General features: G+C 33.1%; 1 protein-coding gene across 11 annotated transcripts in view; it reads left to right on the forward strand.

Annotated features, from left to right (window-relative positions):
• The window catches only part of LOC145277896 (voltage-dependent calcium channel subunit alpha-2/delta-2-like), a 445,906-nt gene that overhangs the window by 97,987 nt on the left and 331,609 nt on the right, over positions 1-16,310 (forward strand). For all 11 annotated transcript variants that reach the window (XM_080129937.1, XM_080129974.1, XM_080129993.1 and 8 more), the window contains exon 2: positions 640-721. In XM_080129937.1, coding sequence (XP_079986063.1) covers positions 640-721 — 82 coding nt within the window. The remainder of the gene's footprint in view (positions 1-639; positions 722-16,310) is intronic.

The following is a 16,310-nucleotide window of genomic DNA, read 5'->3' on the forward strand; positions in this document are numbered from 1 at the left end:
AAGCGACCCCTCCCTTTAGAAAAGTGTCCAGTTGAGGATGAAGGAATTAATGTTTTTAGCTAATTTTTTTTATATTTGTCGTCTGAAGGACTGAACTTCAAAACAATACTAATCTCATCAAAATCCATCGCCTCTATCAAAAGTTTTAGGCTGATATACAAACATACATACATACATTAAAACAGACAGGTGAGATTTATATTATAGATTAGCAAGAATTCCATGAATTTGGTTCGTTATTTTTATTTTTAAAATTAAAATACATTATTCTATAATAAAAAGATTCTCCAAACATCATTTGTATTTCAACTTTTTAATGAATTATTTTAAATATTTTACTTCCACACAAATTGTTTATAAATTTGTGCAATTTACATTAAATTAATATTTGGTCAACAATCAGTCTTATGTTAATTGTTATCGATTTTATATCTGTAAAAATTGTTTTTTGTTATATAATAATTATTAGTTTTGCATATGTGATCCAAATAAAAATTAATAGGTATATTAGAAATACATAAAAATATTTTTTTTCTTATTTCGTGAACCAATGTCACTGTTTTCTTGAACTTTTGTTGTTTTTGGTTACGTCTTTTGGGTGAATATTCATTTAAAACAATATTTATTTTATTATTTCAGAGTTAAATCATGGGGAATAAATCTGGAAAAGCGGTTACGCGCCAACATGACAAATGTCACTGGACATCATGTATTAAAAGAGGTATCTATATTTTATTTATATTTGAAAAAAAAAGATTCCTGATTTATGAACAATGTGTATATAGAAGCAAAATTCGCAAAAAAGGAAAAATTAATAAAAAAAAAACTTTTCAAATTCGAAAGTGTAGAAATATATATTTATAGAACAACAACCTTATCCTTAATCTGCGGAGTTTCAAAGAATGTGTTCTTTTCACCAGAGGAAGTAATTATTATAGCAAAGCTATGAATTTGTTGATACTAGCATAAATTGAAACTGCATTATATGAAAACTAATCATATAAGCAAAAAAAAGTTGATGCAAAGAGTTTGTAAAATACAGAAAAGAAATAGAAAATTTCAAAATGTAAAGGAAAGGATATGCAGTGATTAGGTTGCTCCGAAAAGGCAAATTGGTCATGAGATGCAATGTTTTCATATATGGTAGTCGAAGTTATAATATGCAATAATGACATAGTGATCCAGATTAAGAATCTAAAATGACATAGTGATCCAGATTAAGAATCTAAAATGACATAGTGATCCAGATTAAGAATCTAAAATGACATAGTGATCCAGATTAAGAATCTAAAATGACATAGTGATCCAGATTAAGAATCTAAAATGACATAGTGATCCAGATTAAGAATCTAAAATGACATAGTGATCCAGATTAAGAATCTAAAATGACATAGTGATCCAGATTAAGAATCTAAAATGAGTGTAGTCCAATTATTCTGTAGAAAAAAATAGTTTTGCAAGCGATCGAGGAACAAATTTTTCAAAGTGTTAAAGTATTTTTTCAATTGAAGATTGAGTAATTGGTTTAAGAAGCTTCCATAATCAATGAAAAGTTTTAAATCTAAACTATTATGCTATATATATATATTAACTATTAAACTATATATATTAACTACTAGCAGTTGAGTCCAGCTTTGCTCAGGCCCTATGTACTGTTCATAACTTTATATGCATATGTATATATTAAAAAGTGTGCATATGTACAGTAATGCCTTTCTATATAATAGACTTCCTTAACTACTACAGAGAAAAGTTAGTAGATACTGCAGCGGTAAAAATTTTTAAAACATTGACCCCAATTTTGACCCCTTAACATTTATTGTTTTGGGCTCAAATCAAATTAAAATGTTTCACCCATGTCCAGGTAACCTACATCTAAAACTTCAAGTTTTTTTCCATAACAGTACCATAATGCATGGAATTGTGGGGTTACATATTTCTGGCTAATGGCCAGATCAGAGAGAACTCCGAGTTGTTCATACTTGGCGCTTAATTCAATTCGGAGTAAATTTCTTTCTTCTCTAATCATGTAAACCATTCTCTGAATGAATTCCTAGCTTCTTCTCAATAATCTATGGAATTTTTTTTCAAAAGAAAGATAAATCACTGAACAGAGGAAGCTTTTTAAGCACAGGTTTGCACTCTTTGATAAACTGTGATTCAGCACTTGGTTTATAATGGCCCTCGACTGAAGGGTTCAGAATTAGGTTAGGAAAAGTGCTCTCAGTTTTGAGGTTCCATGTCAGTAATATGTGACATCAGCATCTCCACGTCTCAAACGGATGTTGAATACAAACCTATCTTTAAATTAAGTGTCTCCTCTCACTCGGAGAAGTAAGAACAGAAGTTGCTGAAGAACTTTTAAGCAGTTTGCAGGCAGAGGAAGTAAGTGACACATCTCTTGGACTTTAAGATTTTCCTTCAAATCCAAGTCTTAAGTGATGCTGCAAGCTTTGACTGTATTCCAACCAATTCCTACTAAGCTGAAGAAGAGTCAAATCAAATGTCATCAGAAAATAGATCCTCTCTCAAACGGTGTTTGACTCATGAACTGCAGTGACTAAAAATTCAGAATCAATATCAGCCACGATCAGCCTGTCGCCAGCATTCCTGTGGACAATGTTGACCATCACAGACAAGGATTCACATAGACTAAGATATCGCAAGACAAAATAAAACTACATCCACTCTCAGTGTGTGAGATCTCTTCAAACACAAACTACCCTGTTTGAAGACTTACGTCAAGCAGTGTTGTACTCCGTTCCGAAGTCTATCAGTGAAAGGACGCTAACACTGTACAATGCCGTTAATGTTCAGAGGAAAACAGTAGTTCTAAGGCTTTATAAAAAGATGCACTAAAATCGATGCTCTTCCTTTGGTAAAAGTCTATCAATGAAGTGGTTTTTGTCTGTGGTAAGTTTAGTTCCCAGTATGGCTATTGCCACGACCTCCAGCATTTGCCAGACAGAGTTCTTGTGACCAGCTGGAAGCCTTAAGAATGTTGCCAAGAGGGGATGGGGCATTTGAGAAAGCGGTGAGATCTACTATGTCCGTGTCCCCTAACTGATGGGAATACTACAATATGGTTCTAGCCAAAAGGTCAAAGAAAGTTGTCTTAGAGGAATAGTCATTTATTGTATACTCTTGTTTGCGCAATATATTGTTTGTATTCTGTTTGATTTGCTTTTCCTTATCTACCAATTTACTCATGACAACTGAATGAAACGCTTGGTCATGTCTCAATGTAGGACAGACTATGAGTATCAAAAGCACACTAAAGGCTTTAACAATCCACAAACTGTTCAAATTAGACTGACCACTAACTGTTCTTTAGGCTAAGATCAAAGTGTAGTATTTGTTCTGATACTACATTTCATCTTTTTTATCCTCGATCAGAGAAAGAGAAATCCATCTCGACTGAGGCAATTTTTATTTGTGTTGCAATCCAGAGTGCCCCCTTTTTAGGAAGCTTAATATTTTCTACATTAAAAACCGACCTTGTGTCTAACTCTGCCATTGTGAGAAGGCAAATGGGGAATGCTTTGTGCTAAAATAAAATATCTTTTTAGTGTCTTTTAACTTGCTTTTGAATTCACATGTGTATGTAATCCCAACCATCTCCAAAACATACAAGTTCTCAATAGTTTTTGCAGTCTAATTGGATCTTTTTGTATCTAATTTCTTTCTTTTATCGAAGTTATTTATTTATTTTTTATTTTTTATTTTTTTTTTTAGAGAGAATTTGAGAGGCTTGTTTATAATTTCAATAAATAATCGAAAAGAAAAAGAAAAATTTTGTTAATAATTTGTTTGGTTTTTAAACACCTGTTTCATCAGGTAAAAATACCAGAAACGAAAAACAAATAAATGATATTTAATGCAAAGTGCATTTTGTAAACGTTATGTCTGAATTAGATTAAGCATGTGAATTTGATTCTTGAACCTATAAATTGGAATTATTGTTTATATATTAAATTGTTTGCTTTTAAAATAGATTATTCAGAGAATGAAGTGGATAAGTTTACAAAACAAACAACGGATACTAGTTGAAGTACTTTCCCTAGAATAGAATGATAATATGAAAATATTCTTGGATTCTTTAATAAATTTACTGCTATAATGAAACTAAGTGAAAATAGTTTACATCACTTAAGTTTTGGGATTAGAATATTTGCAATTTTTTTGTTATCTTGGGAATCTCTAGAATTTCATATAATTTAACTGAAATGTAATAAAAACTAGCAGGATCTGTGTTCCGGCTTTGTCCGTGGAAAATATAAAATACTAATTTTATTTATTAAAAATAAAGTATTAATCATGGAAAAAAACAGAAAAGAAAACTTTTCATTGTAAATAATTTAATTAATTAAAATATGATTTAATGTGGATCCATGACTAGGCGTTGCTCAGGGAACATATAAAATACTGATTTTAAATATAGAAATGTGTTATTTAAACATGTTTTTAATTTCAGTGTAGAAGGATTTTGCCTTCACTGACACAAAAGATAAAGTAAATCAAAAAGGAAAAATACTGTAAAATCTGCAAATATTTAAATTAAGAATAACATTAGAAATGGCCAGTGGTGATCATGAAAAGTACAACCTGTTAAAATCAATGTCATATATAAAATCTGAAGAAAAACACTTTTTAAATAATTAAATATGCTAGTGTTATCGGCTTATTTCCTAAATGACAATATGTTTCATTAGATCAGGTTCAATGAAAATATGTAAAGTGAATTATATGAGAAGTAAATTAAAAATTTGTAAAAAATAAAAGTGTTAGTTTAAAAACATAATTTTTGTTTTTACAGAACACAAGTTTATTCAACAAAACACTGAAAACATTTAAGTCTTAAATAAAGTTTTGTATTTCTTACACATTATAATACCCCAGAAATTTTGCGAATCCTCTTTTGTGAAACAAATTATTTCATAAATATTTTTATTATTTGAATAATTCACTAAAATATTTTTGACTACAAATTTTAATATATGGCGACAGTGTTAATTTCTAGTTTAGTCACAGAAACACCCAAAGTAAAAAAAAAAATAGTTTTAATGACGTATTTATCATTTGCAAGCAACTGAAATCGATACATTATAGTGAGACTTAATTGTTAAAAAACAAGTGAAGCATGCATGCCCCGCCCCCGTGAGTGCACAGTGAACAAGACATAAAAAAAATGACTAAGTTCAGTATTTGCCCCCCCCCCCCCCATTTAGCCCAGAAGTCCCCAGGGGACGTCAAATCCTCGTGAAAATAAACAAACAGTTTTAGGCCTTAACATATGTAAATTTGAGTTCTGCACTATGTAAAAAAAAAAATGCTAAGTCCATCATCAAAGGGCATTTAGCCCAAAAGTTGAAAGGGCATTTAGCCCAAAAGTTCCCCAAAGCCTTAACAAATTTAAATTTAAGTTCAGCACCATGCAAAACTGCTAAATACACATGCACCAAAAATTTTGGACAAACATGGTAAAATAGTAAAAAAAAAAAAAAAAAATGAAGTGTTTTTATTAGCCCTAAAAGAGACCCTGGGACACACCTAAGAGTTACCGTGAAGTATAGACAAACAAAATTATATAGAAATCAATTAGTTACATTTTTTCAGAAAGTTTTATAAAAATCTAAGGCATCAGTTTTTTTAATAAGCGCAAAAGTGTCAATTTTAGCCATTTTAACCTGAAAGGCACCCCTAGTGGAGCAACCAGAGTTTTCCCGGAAAAATCGTTATACTTTTTTACTCATATCATGTTTAATGTTTGTACAAAATTTCAAAAAACTCCAAGGCGTAGTTATTGAGAAAAGTACGAACAGACAAGGGTTAATTTAATAGATTATGCAGACATGTAAAGTCAGTGCAACTATTTGTTTGTTTTTTATCAGAAATGTGAAACGTTCATAAGAATCAATGTTTTTGATAATTTTACTATTGAAAAATACATTTCCACAAAAAAATAATGAAAATACGTTTTAAATACTTTATTTTTGTATGTAGTATTATAGTTTTTCGTAAGTAAAAATTAACTAAAAGAAACTAAACAGTGCAGTGCTAAATCATCTTATGTGTTCATGAAGGACAAAATGGAATAAATTAGGTGATTTAACAAACCTTCCGCTTTATTAAGAAAAGACCTGGTGGGTTGGAGTAGATAAATAGTAACGAGTAAAAATGGATGCCACCTTCACTTTAGAAGGTTTATTTTGGAGAAGACAAAATGAATATATAATTTCTGGAAACAAATATGAGGGCTTAGGCTGATCAGATTGTGAAACATGTTAGTATATGAAGGTCTTGATTATTATTTAGTTATGTTGTAATGTAAATAGGAAACGTCGATTTTTACTTTATTATGTAGATTGAAGGAAAAATATTTTCAGTTAATTCTTTTTTAAGCTTTCCTTTGTAAAAATAGAAAAATAGTGTGTGTATGTGTGTCTGTCTGTCTATCAGCTATGTGTGTGCAGTGTAATGATATATTGAAGTGAAATCTAGCCAATAAGGGTTGAGGGCATGTGTTGCAACGAAAGAAATGATATAAGAATGTGTTACATGAGTCTTAATGATGGGTTTAAATCTGATGAGCTCATTGGAAGATTAAATTTTGACAGAATGAGTGACTTCAGTGGCATGGGCACATTAAAAAAAATGGATGAGAGTACTTGGGTTAGTAGATGTAGAACAGTTTTTTTTTTGTTTTTTTTTACAAAGGAGTCACCACTTATCAAGACCCGGAGGCCACTCGAGGATAAGGGTTAAAGAGTGAGAAGTAGTCAATGGGACAGTATCCTAGTAATCTTTAGTAGTGTAAATTTGGTATATTGGATTACTTAAGGGGAACGGCTCATCAAGAACTTGTTTACATTGGACTTGAAGATGACCATATTGTAGTCAGCTGGAAAGCAGGCAAACTAAAGACAGTTTCATAGAAAGAAGCTTTGTTCATGGAATTTATGTTTTGGTTTTGGCACAGATAAAGAGTGGGGAAAATTATTGACAGTGGTTTCAGCTAGACTGGTATTTTTCGTGAAAGTTTGGCGAGTGGGAGATCATATATTGGAGCTCAGACGAGCACTTGCCATGGAAATAATGATAAAGCAGAGACATGCTCGCAATATCTCTTCTGTGGGGGAAAAAGGTTGCAGGGAAAAGAAAAGGGCATCCCCCCACTAAGCTACAAAGACTATTTTGTCAATGCAGGATAAGCTGCTTGTAGAAGCTCCTGCCCAGATGTGGCAACAGTACTCCATCCTTGGATGTACTTGGCTTTTTATATAGATAGAATTGCATTAGGAGTGAGATATCTACTGGAGGGGTAGAAGGATCCCGCTATTTTTCCATTAAATGGAATATGATGTTGCAGAGGGAGGGGTGGTGGGATAAGGGGAGAAAATAGGAGAAACATAAAAGAAAAAGAAGGAAAGTAAGAGAAGAGAATAATGGATTCTGATTTTGTACAAACTATGAAATTAAAAGGGTTTTTCTAAGACTGCTTGGCCGCAGTGTGTGTGGGGGGGGGGGTTGGCTTTCAATTTACAATTTAACAAAAGAATAAAATTGAAAACTGTGTGCAAATGACCCAAAATGCATTATGATGGAATTTGATTTTGTAAAGAAATAAATTGAGGAGGAGATACACACTGACTTGTGTGCTTGTTCACGAGTTGGAGAATGGGAGAGTTGCTATGTTTTTAATTTACAATGTAGAACTGGGTCACAACACCTAAAAGTAAATTGACATGAAAAGACTCTTTTCACACAAAATGCTATATTTCTATCCACTATATAAAAAAAATGTACGTACATAAAACAATATGGTACAATAAAATGAAAACAATTATTTAAATTAGAAAACTATAATAATAAATTGTGAATTAATGAGATGTCCTTTTGCAAGACAATATATAAATGAGTTAACTTTGGGACATCGATCATGTACACAAGATCAGTGTATTAGGCAACCCTTGCTTCACCCTAAACTCATCAAGCAGCACTGGTTCAGAAGTGAGGTGTGGATAGGGATTAGGTAACCTTTGCTTCACCGTAGACTAATTAAACAGCACCGGTTCAGAAGTGAGCTGCAGGTAGTGATTAGGCAACCATTGCTTCATCCTAAATTCATCAAGCAGTACTGGTTCAGAAGCGAGTTGCAGATATGGATTATGCAACCCTTGCTTTACTCTAGATTCATCAGGCAATACCGGTTCAGAACTGAAGTACAGGTAGGGATTAGGCAACTTTTGCTTCACCATAAACAAATCAAGCAGTGCCAGTTTAGAAGAGAGTTTTGGAGATTAGGCAACTCTTTTTTCACTATAGATTATTCAAGTAGTTCAGAAGGAGGGTACGATTAGAGATTAGGCAATGAACGAAAGTAAGTCAACATATTTTTTATTATTAATATAAATTTTGCATTTTAATCTCACTCTCAGCGTGATGAATAACCCAGACTTGTTATCTTGAAATTGTTATTTAGTATTTATTATTATTATTATTAGTTTAATAAACAAATATTCATTATAAGTGTGATGAATGAATGTCTTAAATTACTTTATAAATGTTGAATCGATTTTATAATTTTCAACGAAAAATAATAATAATAAAAAAAAAAAGTCCTAATGAAGACCTCATATTACACCAAGGTTTCAAAATGGAAATTGAAATGCAATATTGAGATTTCAACATACAAAGAAGAGTGATTGGACTAAACCTACGAGAGTAGTTCGAAAAGTAACGCCTCCTATTTTTTTTGTAACTCAAAAAGTTGAAGAGCTACTGAGATGGGAGTGGTACCATTAAAACGAGTCACCTTTTGTGCTTCAGAATGTAATTTTCTGCATAGTCACCAACATTGTCAATAGATTTTTGCTAGAAATTAATGATGGCTGTGGTCATACAAGAGTCATTCCAAAAGTAAAGCTTCTTATTTTTTTTTTATTTAATTAAAAAAATTGAAGAGCTATGAAGATGAGAGTGGTACCATTAAAACGAGCCACCTTTTGTACTTCAGAATTTCTGTTTCTACATAGTCACCACCATTTTCAATGCACTTTTGTCAGGAATTTAATGGTGCATCTCTGTTTCTGACACACGTCTGTGATAGAGGTTACACTGTCAATATTTGCAATAGAGAGATGAAAATTTCAAGTCATGAATGCATAAGTTCAGTCATTATAACAATGCAATTTACAACACCCTCTAATTGATTCAGGCGAAATAAAAAAAAATTAGGAGGCATTACTGTTGGAACGCCCCCTCATAATTAAAGAAAAGGTAAAATATTACAATTACGAGGAAAGAGTGAAAAAATAAGATTAAATAATTTACTAGACAAGACATGGAAATTTCATTGAAGCCTTCAAAATAATTGATGGAATTTAAAATCATTTTTTTTTTGTACCATATAATTGGCACTATAAGAATGTACTTTGCTACAGTTTATTTCCAAAAATAAAAACATCTACTCCTAAGACAAGATCGCAGTGTAGTATCTGTTTTGATGCTACACTTCACTTTTTCTGTCCTCTGTCAGTGGAGGAAAAATCCTTCACGACTGAGACAATTTGTTCCTATCCAGAGTGCCCCTTTTTTGTGGAGCTGGATTTTCCACACGTTATAAACCGACCTTGTGTCTAATTCTGCCCTCGTGGGGAGGCAAGTAAATAGGAACAGATAAAATAAAAATATTTTTCAATTATGACCGTAAAAAATTAAAAAAATTAGTCATCAAGGGAGACAACTCATACTCTTGATTTAAGATTAAAAAAGGATTGTCTTCCTTACAACTATAATTTTAAAATTGTAAAAAAAAAAAAAAAAATGTTCAAACAAATAGAAATTAGAAAAAAAAAAAAACTAACATGACTTCGCTGTATCCTGGATAGCCTCGGGTAGGGACGGATATTATAATTTATATTTCTAGTAATTGTGTAAAACTTTTTTTACAATTTGCTATCAGTCGAAGACAACTATTATTAACAGACATCATGTTGTCATGGTGCTGCTGCTCTGCTGTACAATTTCCAGACATGTCATTCTTATGAAATGTCATATATGCACATATTATACTCTGTGAAGGCTTCAGCTCAAATAAAAGAAAAGAAGGGATGGAAAAGAGGAAGAAGGGGAGGTGTGTGTGTGTGTGTGTGTGTGTGTGTGTGTGTGTGTGTTCGTTCAACTGCGTTTTGTTCAATCTTCCTATTTGTATTGCAACATTCCCTTTAAGATGTGCAACTCTTGCATTGCTGCTGCTGCTTTTAATGTACAAAATATATTTCGTTCATCAAACATTTACCTTCAAATTTAAAGCTTAATGTATTTATTTCTTACATAGAAACAATTATACATGTTTACATTCTATATTTATTCAGAAACTAACAGGGCGCCCAGCAATTGCCCGGTCGTAAAATACGCTTAAATATTATATTTTGATTAATTCAGATTTCGTATTTATTATTATATTATATTGAACCCAATATATAGTAATGATTTAAAAAGTTAAAAAAAAAAAAAAAAAATGACTCCTGCTCCACCACCGAGAATCAAAACCAAAACGTTTAGCTTACAGTTTACTTTTTTCTTTTGATGTTAATGCCCGAGCTATGAAGACATGTTTGCTGCAAGGCTAAAAATTAAAACATGAACCAAAACCTACTACGTTACACATATACGTAATGCCGTTGTTCAACCTTCATCTAGCAAATTTCATTTTTTTTTAAATTTTTACGCTTTTGTACAAATTTTCCCCGACTAAACTCCAAATATAAAGTTTCACATGGGTTTAAATACCCTATGTATGGAAGTTCATGTCTGTAAACCAAAAACTGACACATATGAAGTTTCTTTTAAAAAATGTACTATTGATAGTGTTAGTTAAAATAAATTTATTAATTTGGTAACGTTCCCATTATTTATGATAAGTATTTAAGTCTCACAAACCAACCTACTTGAATGTGTGAAAATGGATGAATATAGTGGAGTTCCCTTCAGTTTCAACTTGCGATATCTCGTTTAATGTTTTTTCTTTTGTTTGTTTTTTGTTTTTTGTTTTTACATGGGGGTCACCACTTATCAAGGCCCGGAGGCCACTCAGGGATAAGGGTTATTGCGTGTACAGTAATCAATGAGATAGTATTGTAGTAATCATTAGTATTGGATATTTGATAAAGTGTCTTACTTAAGTGGGCGGTTTGTCAGGAATTTGTTTATGTTGGACTTGAAGACATCCAAGTTGTAGTCAGGTGGGACACAGGCAAACGGAAGAGAGTTCCACAATCGTGCACTTCTGCGAAAGAAGCTTTGTTCATGGAATCTACGTTTGGATTTAGGCACAGATAAAGAGTGGGGAAAATTATTGACAGTAGTTTCAGCCAGACGGGTGTTTCTCGTGAAAGATTGATGAGGGGGGACGAGGGATTGGAGATTGGAGATTGCCATGCAAGTAACGATAAAACAAAGACAGGCTCGCAACGTCTCTTCTGTGTGAGAGAGGCTGCAGGGAAGAGAAAAGGGCATCCCCCACCAAACCACGAAGTCTATTTTGTACTCTGTCAAGGCAGGATAGGCTGTTTTTAGCAGCTCCTGCCCAGATGTGGCAGCAGTACTCGATTCTTGGACGTACTTGGCTTTTATACAGATAGAGAATTGCATCAGTAGTGAGATATCTTCTGGAGCGGTAGAAGGATCCCACCATTTTCCCAGCGTCCCTGGCAACAGATTTTATGTACGTGTTCCATTTCAGATCAGGAGTAAAGGTCAACCCCAGAAGCTTGTCAAAACATGGATCCATTTCAATTGATGCCAGATGGGGATCAGAGCGTTGATGATGTAAAGATAGAAGCTTGGTTTTGGATGCATTAAAGTGACCAGCCACCTCTTCCCCCATTGTACCATGAGCTCAAGCTCAGAGGAGAGAGTATTAGAGAGAGCTTTGTCATTTACGGCCTTTGATGTGTTGCCATAGATTGTCGTGTCATTAGCATAGATATCAACGAATGATTTAAGTACGTGTTTTGGTCTTATTTTGATAAAATTTGGATGGAAATAAAATTTAACTCTTTCTCTTTATAAATATGCAATTCTTGCTATTATTAATAGATTTTTTTGGAGGCGACTTCACATTAAGTCACTATTTCCGGTGGAAAGCGATTTAGTTTTTATGTGAAATACATGTTCGTTTATTCATTACACGTTGAACTGTTATTTTTTATTAACTATTAATAAAATATTTATATAAAATAAAAATTTAATAGCATAAAAATGGAACAAAATTTTAAACTTGATATCTAAAAAAATATTTTGCATAAAAAATTAAATCCATTAGAATGCATTTCAATTTATTTATACAAAAAAAATCAGCTGCGTGAAATAGTCATTTCTATCTTTAAAATTCTTAGCAAACATCATGTATTAAAAGATTGAAAGTTTTAGAAAGCTATTTGCATTCAATAATTTTAAAACAATACTAGCAGGCGGCCTGGCGTTGCCCAGCTATAAGATATGCTTAAATATGATATTTTAATTCATGCAGATTACATATTTATTATTATAGAAACAATTCTCTATTATGATATTGAACTTAATATTATAATGGTGAGATCAAAACTATATATATACACACACACACACACACAAACTAAGCCACAACAATGCATGGCCAGGTACAGCTAGTGTACGCATATGGACGTGACTCAGAGGCAAAAGAATGAAAGTTACATGTTGTCTAAACTACATTTAACATCCCAATGAATGCACTGACGATGATACTTATGAGCTTTAAAAGGCGAACCATTAAAAGATACGTCTGCCTTACTTTAAAAAAATGCTAGTTTTATTTTTGGTGTCTTTAAAAAAAAAACACCCAATATTTTTGCTGATGAGGAGACTTTGTTTCAAAAAAACAAATAATAAAATTATTATCCAAGACTTATTGTCTATCTCGATAAAAACATTGTTTCCGAAACGATCGTACAATTTATTGATTTTGTTTGTTCTTTCTTATGAAACCGATTTTTAACTTTAATTATAAATTATCAATCATCTTACTCAATATATATATATTTTATATATATATATATATATATATATATATATGATTTGGGTGTCATCAACAAGAATCGAAGCCAAAACATACAAAACTCGTCTGAGCTTTGATCTATGATTTCCTCTCCCCAAACTTTCACAAAAAACACTCGTCTAGCCAAAACCATTATTAATAATTTCTCACACTCTTTATCTGTGCCTAAACTTAAACATAGATTTCATGAACAAAGCTTCTTAGAACTGCCAGCCTGTGGCGCTTTCCCCCGTTGTCTGCTTTCCAGCTGACTACAATCTTATTGTTTTCAAGTCCAACGTAAACAAGTTCTTGAAGAACCGTCCCCCTAAGTAATCCAATTTACAAAATTTCCACTACTTATGTTTACTACGCTATAATCTCATTGACTAATGTATACCCATTAACTCTTATCTTCGAGTGGCCTCCGGGCCTTGATAAGTGGTGACTCCTATGTAAAAAAAAAAAAAAAAAAAAAAGTCGCCTTTCAAAAAAAAAAAACATTTCTTACTCTTTTGGCTTATCAGAGCAACTGGTCTTCAAAGTTCAGGTCTATGCATGGTTCAACAAGTGAATGAGGGGTTTATGTTCGTGCATCGGTTGCACACTAATTTCCGCCCTATGTGGGCTTCATAATTAAAAAATTTATTGTATAAAAGAAATTATGGCAGTAAAAGGTTAATCCTTTCAGCTATCAGATGCCGTTTAATCTGAACTAATTAAACAAAAATATTAATGAGTTTCAGAAAGAAAAACTGAAAAGATCAGATGAAGTAATTTGTAGTTGTAGTTACTTCTACCAAGGAAGTTTATATTTTTACTCTGTCTGATTAGTTGTTTGTGTATAGCCAAGCATCAACATCTTTTGACCAGTTCTCATCACACTTAGAGAAATTATTGATCATGGTCTAGTTTAGAACGGTTTAAATTTTAGGATATCTGAGTCAAATGTCAAGGTCATAAAAAAAATGGTAAAATCACACTTTTGGCAACGACTTCCATATTTTAGACAATGAAACCTCACATCTTATATGGCCTTAATTTTGAAACTGAAAACATTTTAACAGAATTTCAACTTCTGATATTTTTCTCGAATTTTATTCTCTTTGATAACAGTAGCAAAATGTCAGTACGATCCAAGAAATTCAAGTTGAAACGATAAAGTTGTTACCCTAAAAAAACATTACATCTTTATTTGAACACTTTTATTGAAAAAATCAATTCAGCTAACTTGAGTATGTAGTAGAGCTAACATCTATTCAATGTAGCCACCTTCAGACTCAATATGGGTCCTGAACTGGGAGCATGCCTTTTCCACAAGCACCAGCGGGAGCTTGGTGAATACTTGGCAGACGGTGGCAATTAGGCTGGCTTTGGTGTTGTGGGAGGTCATGTTGGTGATGTTCTCGATGTATGACCAAATGAAGTAGTCCAACGGGTTCAGATTGGAGGAGGAGGGGGGCAGTGAAAGAAGTGTATAAAGTTGTAGCAGTCCTTAAGCCAAGCCTAAGTCTCTTTGGACTTGTGGGTTAGCGTTGAGTCCTTTTGCCACACCCAGGATCTGTCAGCGGCCACCTGATTGCATAAGGGGATCACCACACTTTTCAGCACATCCAATTGCACTTTCGTGTTGACTTTCAAGCTGACTTCGAAGATGTGAAGTGGTATGATGTGGGACTCACTTGAAACCACACCAAGACCATAATTGTGATTGGAAACTTTGTTTTCGTCATCCTTGCACATCTCCGATCTCGCTCGTTGAACAGTGTGTCACTTTCAGACATGAAAGAAAGCTCCTATCGTTCTTGGGATTTGTACATAACTGGCCAACTAGTAGTCTGCAACAAAAACTAAAAAAAATGGTTTTCATCAAACGGAAATGGAATCATGTTGTCTTTTTCTAGGGCAACAATTTTATCGTTCCACTCAGTAATTTTTTGAGTTAACAACGTTTCCATAACATAACTTTGGTAATACTTCATATAATATGATGAAGTAATGCCGCGTCTGGCAGAGGTATGCAAGATCAAAACAGGTTTGTGTCGTTGTCATGCAATAAGTTCAGCAGCACCAAAATCAGGCCTCCTGCCCCCCTGTAGTTTAAGCTACAGAACATTAGTGGCATCCAGAACTGCTGATTTGCATTCGTAGACGTTATTTTTATCATAAACATTTTTAGATTCTTTTCTACCGACTGACCTTTTACCTGAATTCCAAAAGAATTCTTTTAAGATAAGCAATTTTTATTATTTCTCATTTCATTCAACCAAAATAACAATTTCTGAAAATATAATAATCTACTGAGAAAGAAAAAAATCTTTAAATGATTATTTTTTTAAATTGTTTGATTAATTATATATCTAATTTACCTGTTTGATGACAAATCAACTCAACTTAGATATTTAATGCTGAATCACGACTCAACTATTGTAAATAATGCATTGTATATGATTAATTGAATACAAGTTGCTATTTTATTTTGCCCATAGTTAAGATGAAATCGCAGATTCATACCTTTGTAATGTTACATGCGCTTATACACGTGTTAACATGTCGACACTGAGGACCCAGTACGTTGTAGACTCCATTGCAAAGGAGACCGGGACAAATAATTACTCAACTCACTTTATTCCATTGAAACAACAACATTTAGTACATTCTCGAATAAGACATGATCGTGCTCCTCTCTGACCTCTGTCCTCTTGAATATGCTCGTCTGTCTGTGCACAGATTCTTTTTCCTTACTGTGACATCACTTTGCATACAACTCGGTCATTTGCATATAGCATGTTGGCACTCTGTTATACCTTAACCATCAGCATTAATTCATGAATGATCGTAATGTATCCAACTCCAACCTAACTTCCAAAACTGACCCCCAAGATCGCCATGGGCATGGAATATGTGCCTATATAAAAGATGGCTTTCCATGTGGTAGAGACATCTCCAGAGAAGATCCTAACTTACCCTATATGTGCTTCCGAGTAGCACTAGCTCACACTACGGCATTTATATTTACTCTCTATCGCCCCCATAACAGCGGAGTTACTATCTTTAAAAGCATATCTGAGAAAATTGACCAAGTTCTATTAGCATATCCTTCAGCTAACATTCACGTATGTGGAGACTTCAATGTTCACAATGTAGAATGGTTAACCCACTCAAAAAGACCGATGATGAGGGGAGATTCTGTCATGATTTCTCCATTGCTTATGACCTCACTCAGATTGTTCATGAACCCACCCGTGTG

The sequence above is a fragment of the Euprymna scolopes genome, chromosome 1, assembly GCF_053919585.1.
Source record: "Euprymna scolopes isolate OS-2025 chromosome 1, ASM5391958v1, whole genome shotgun sequence".
Taxonomy (NCBI): Eukaryota; Metazoa; Mollusca; class Cephalopoda; order Sepiida; family Sepiolidae; genus Euprymna; species Euprymna scolopes.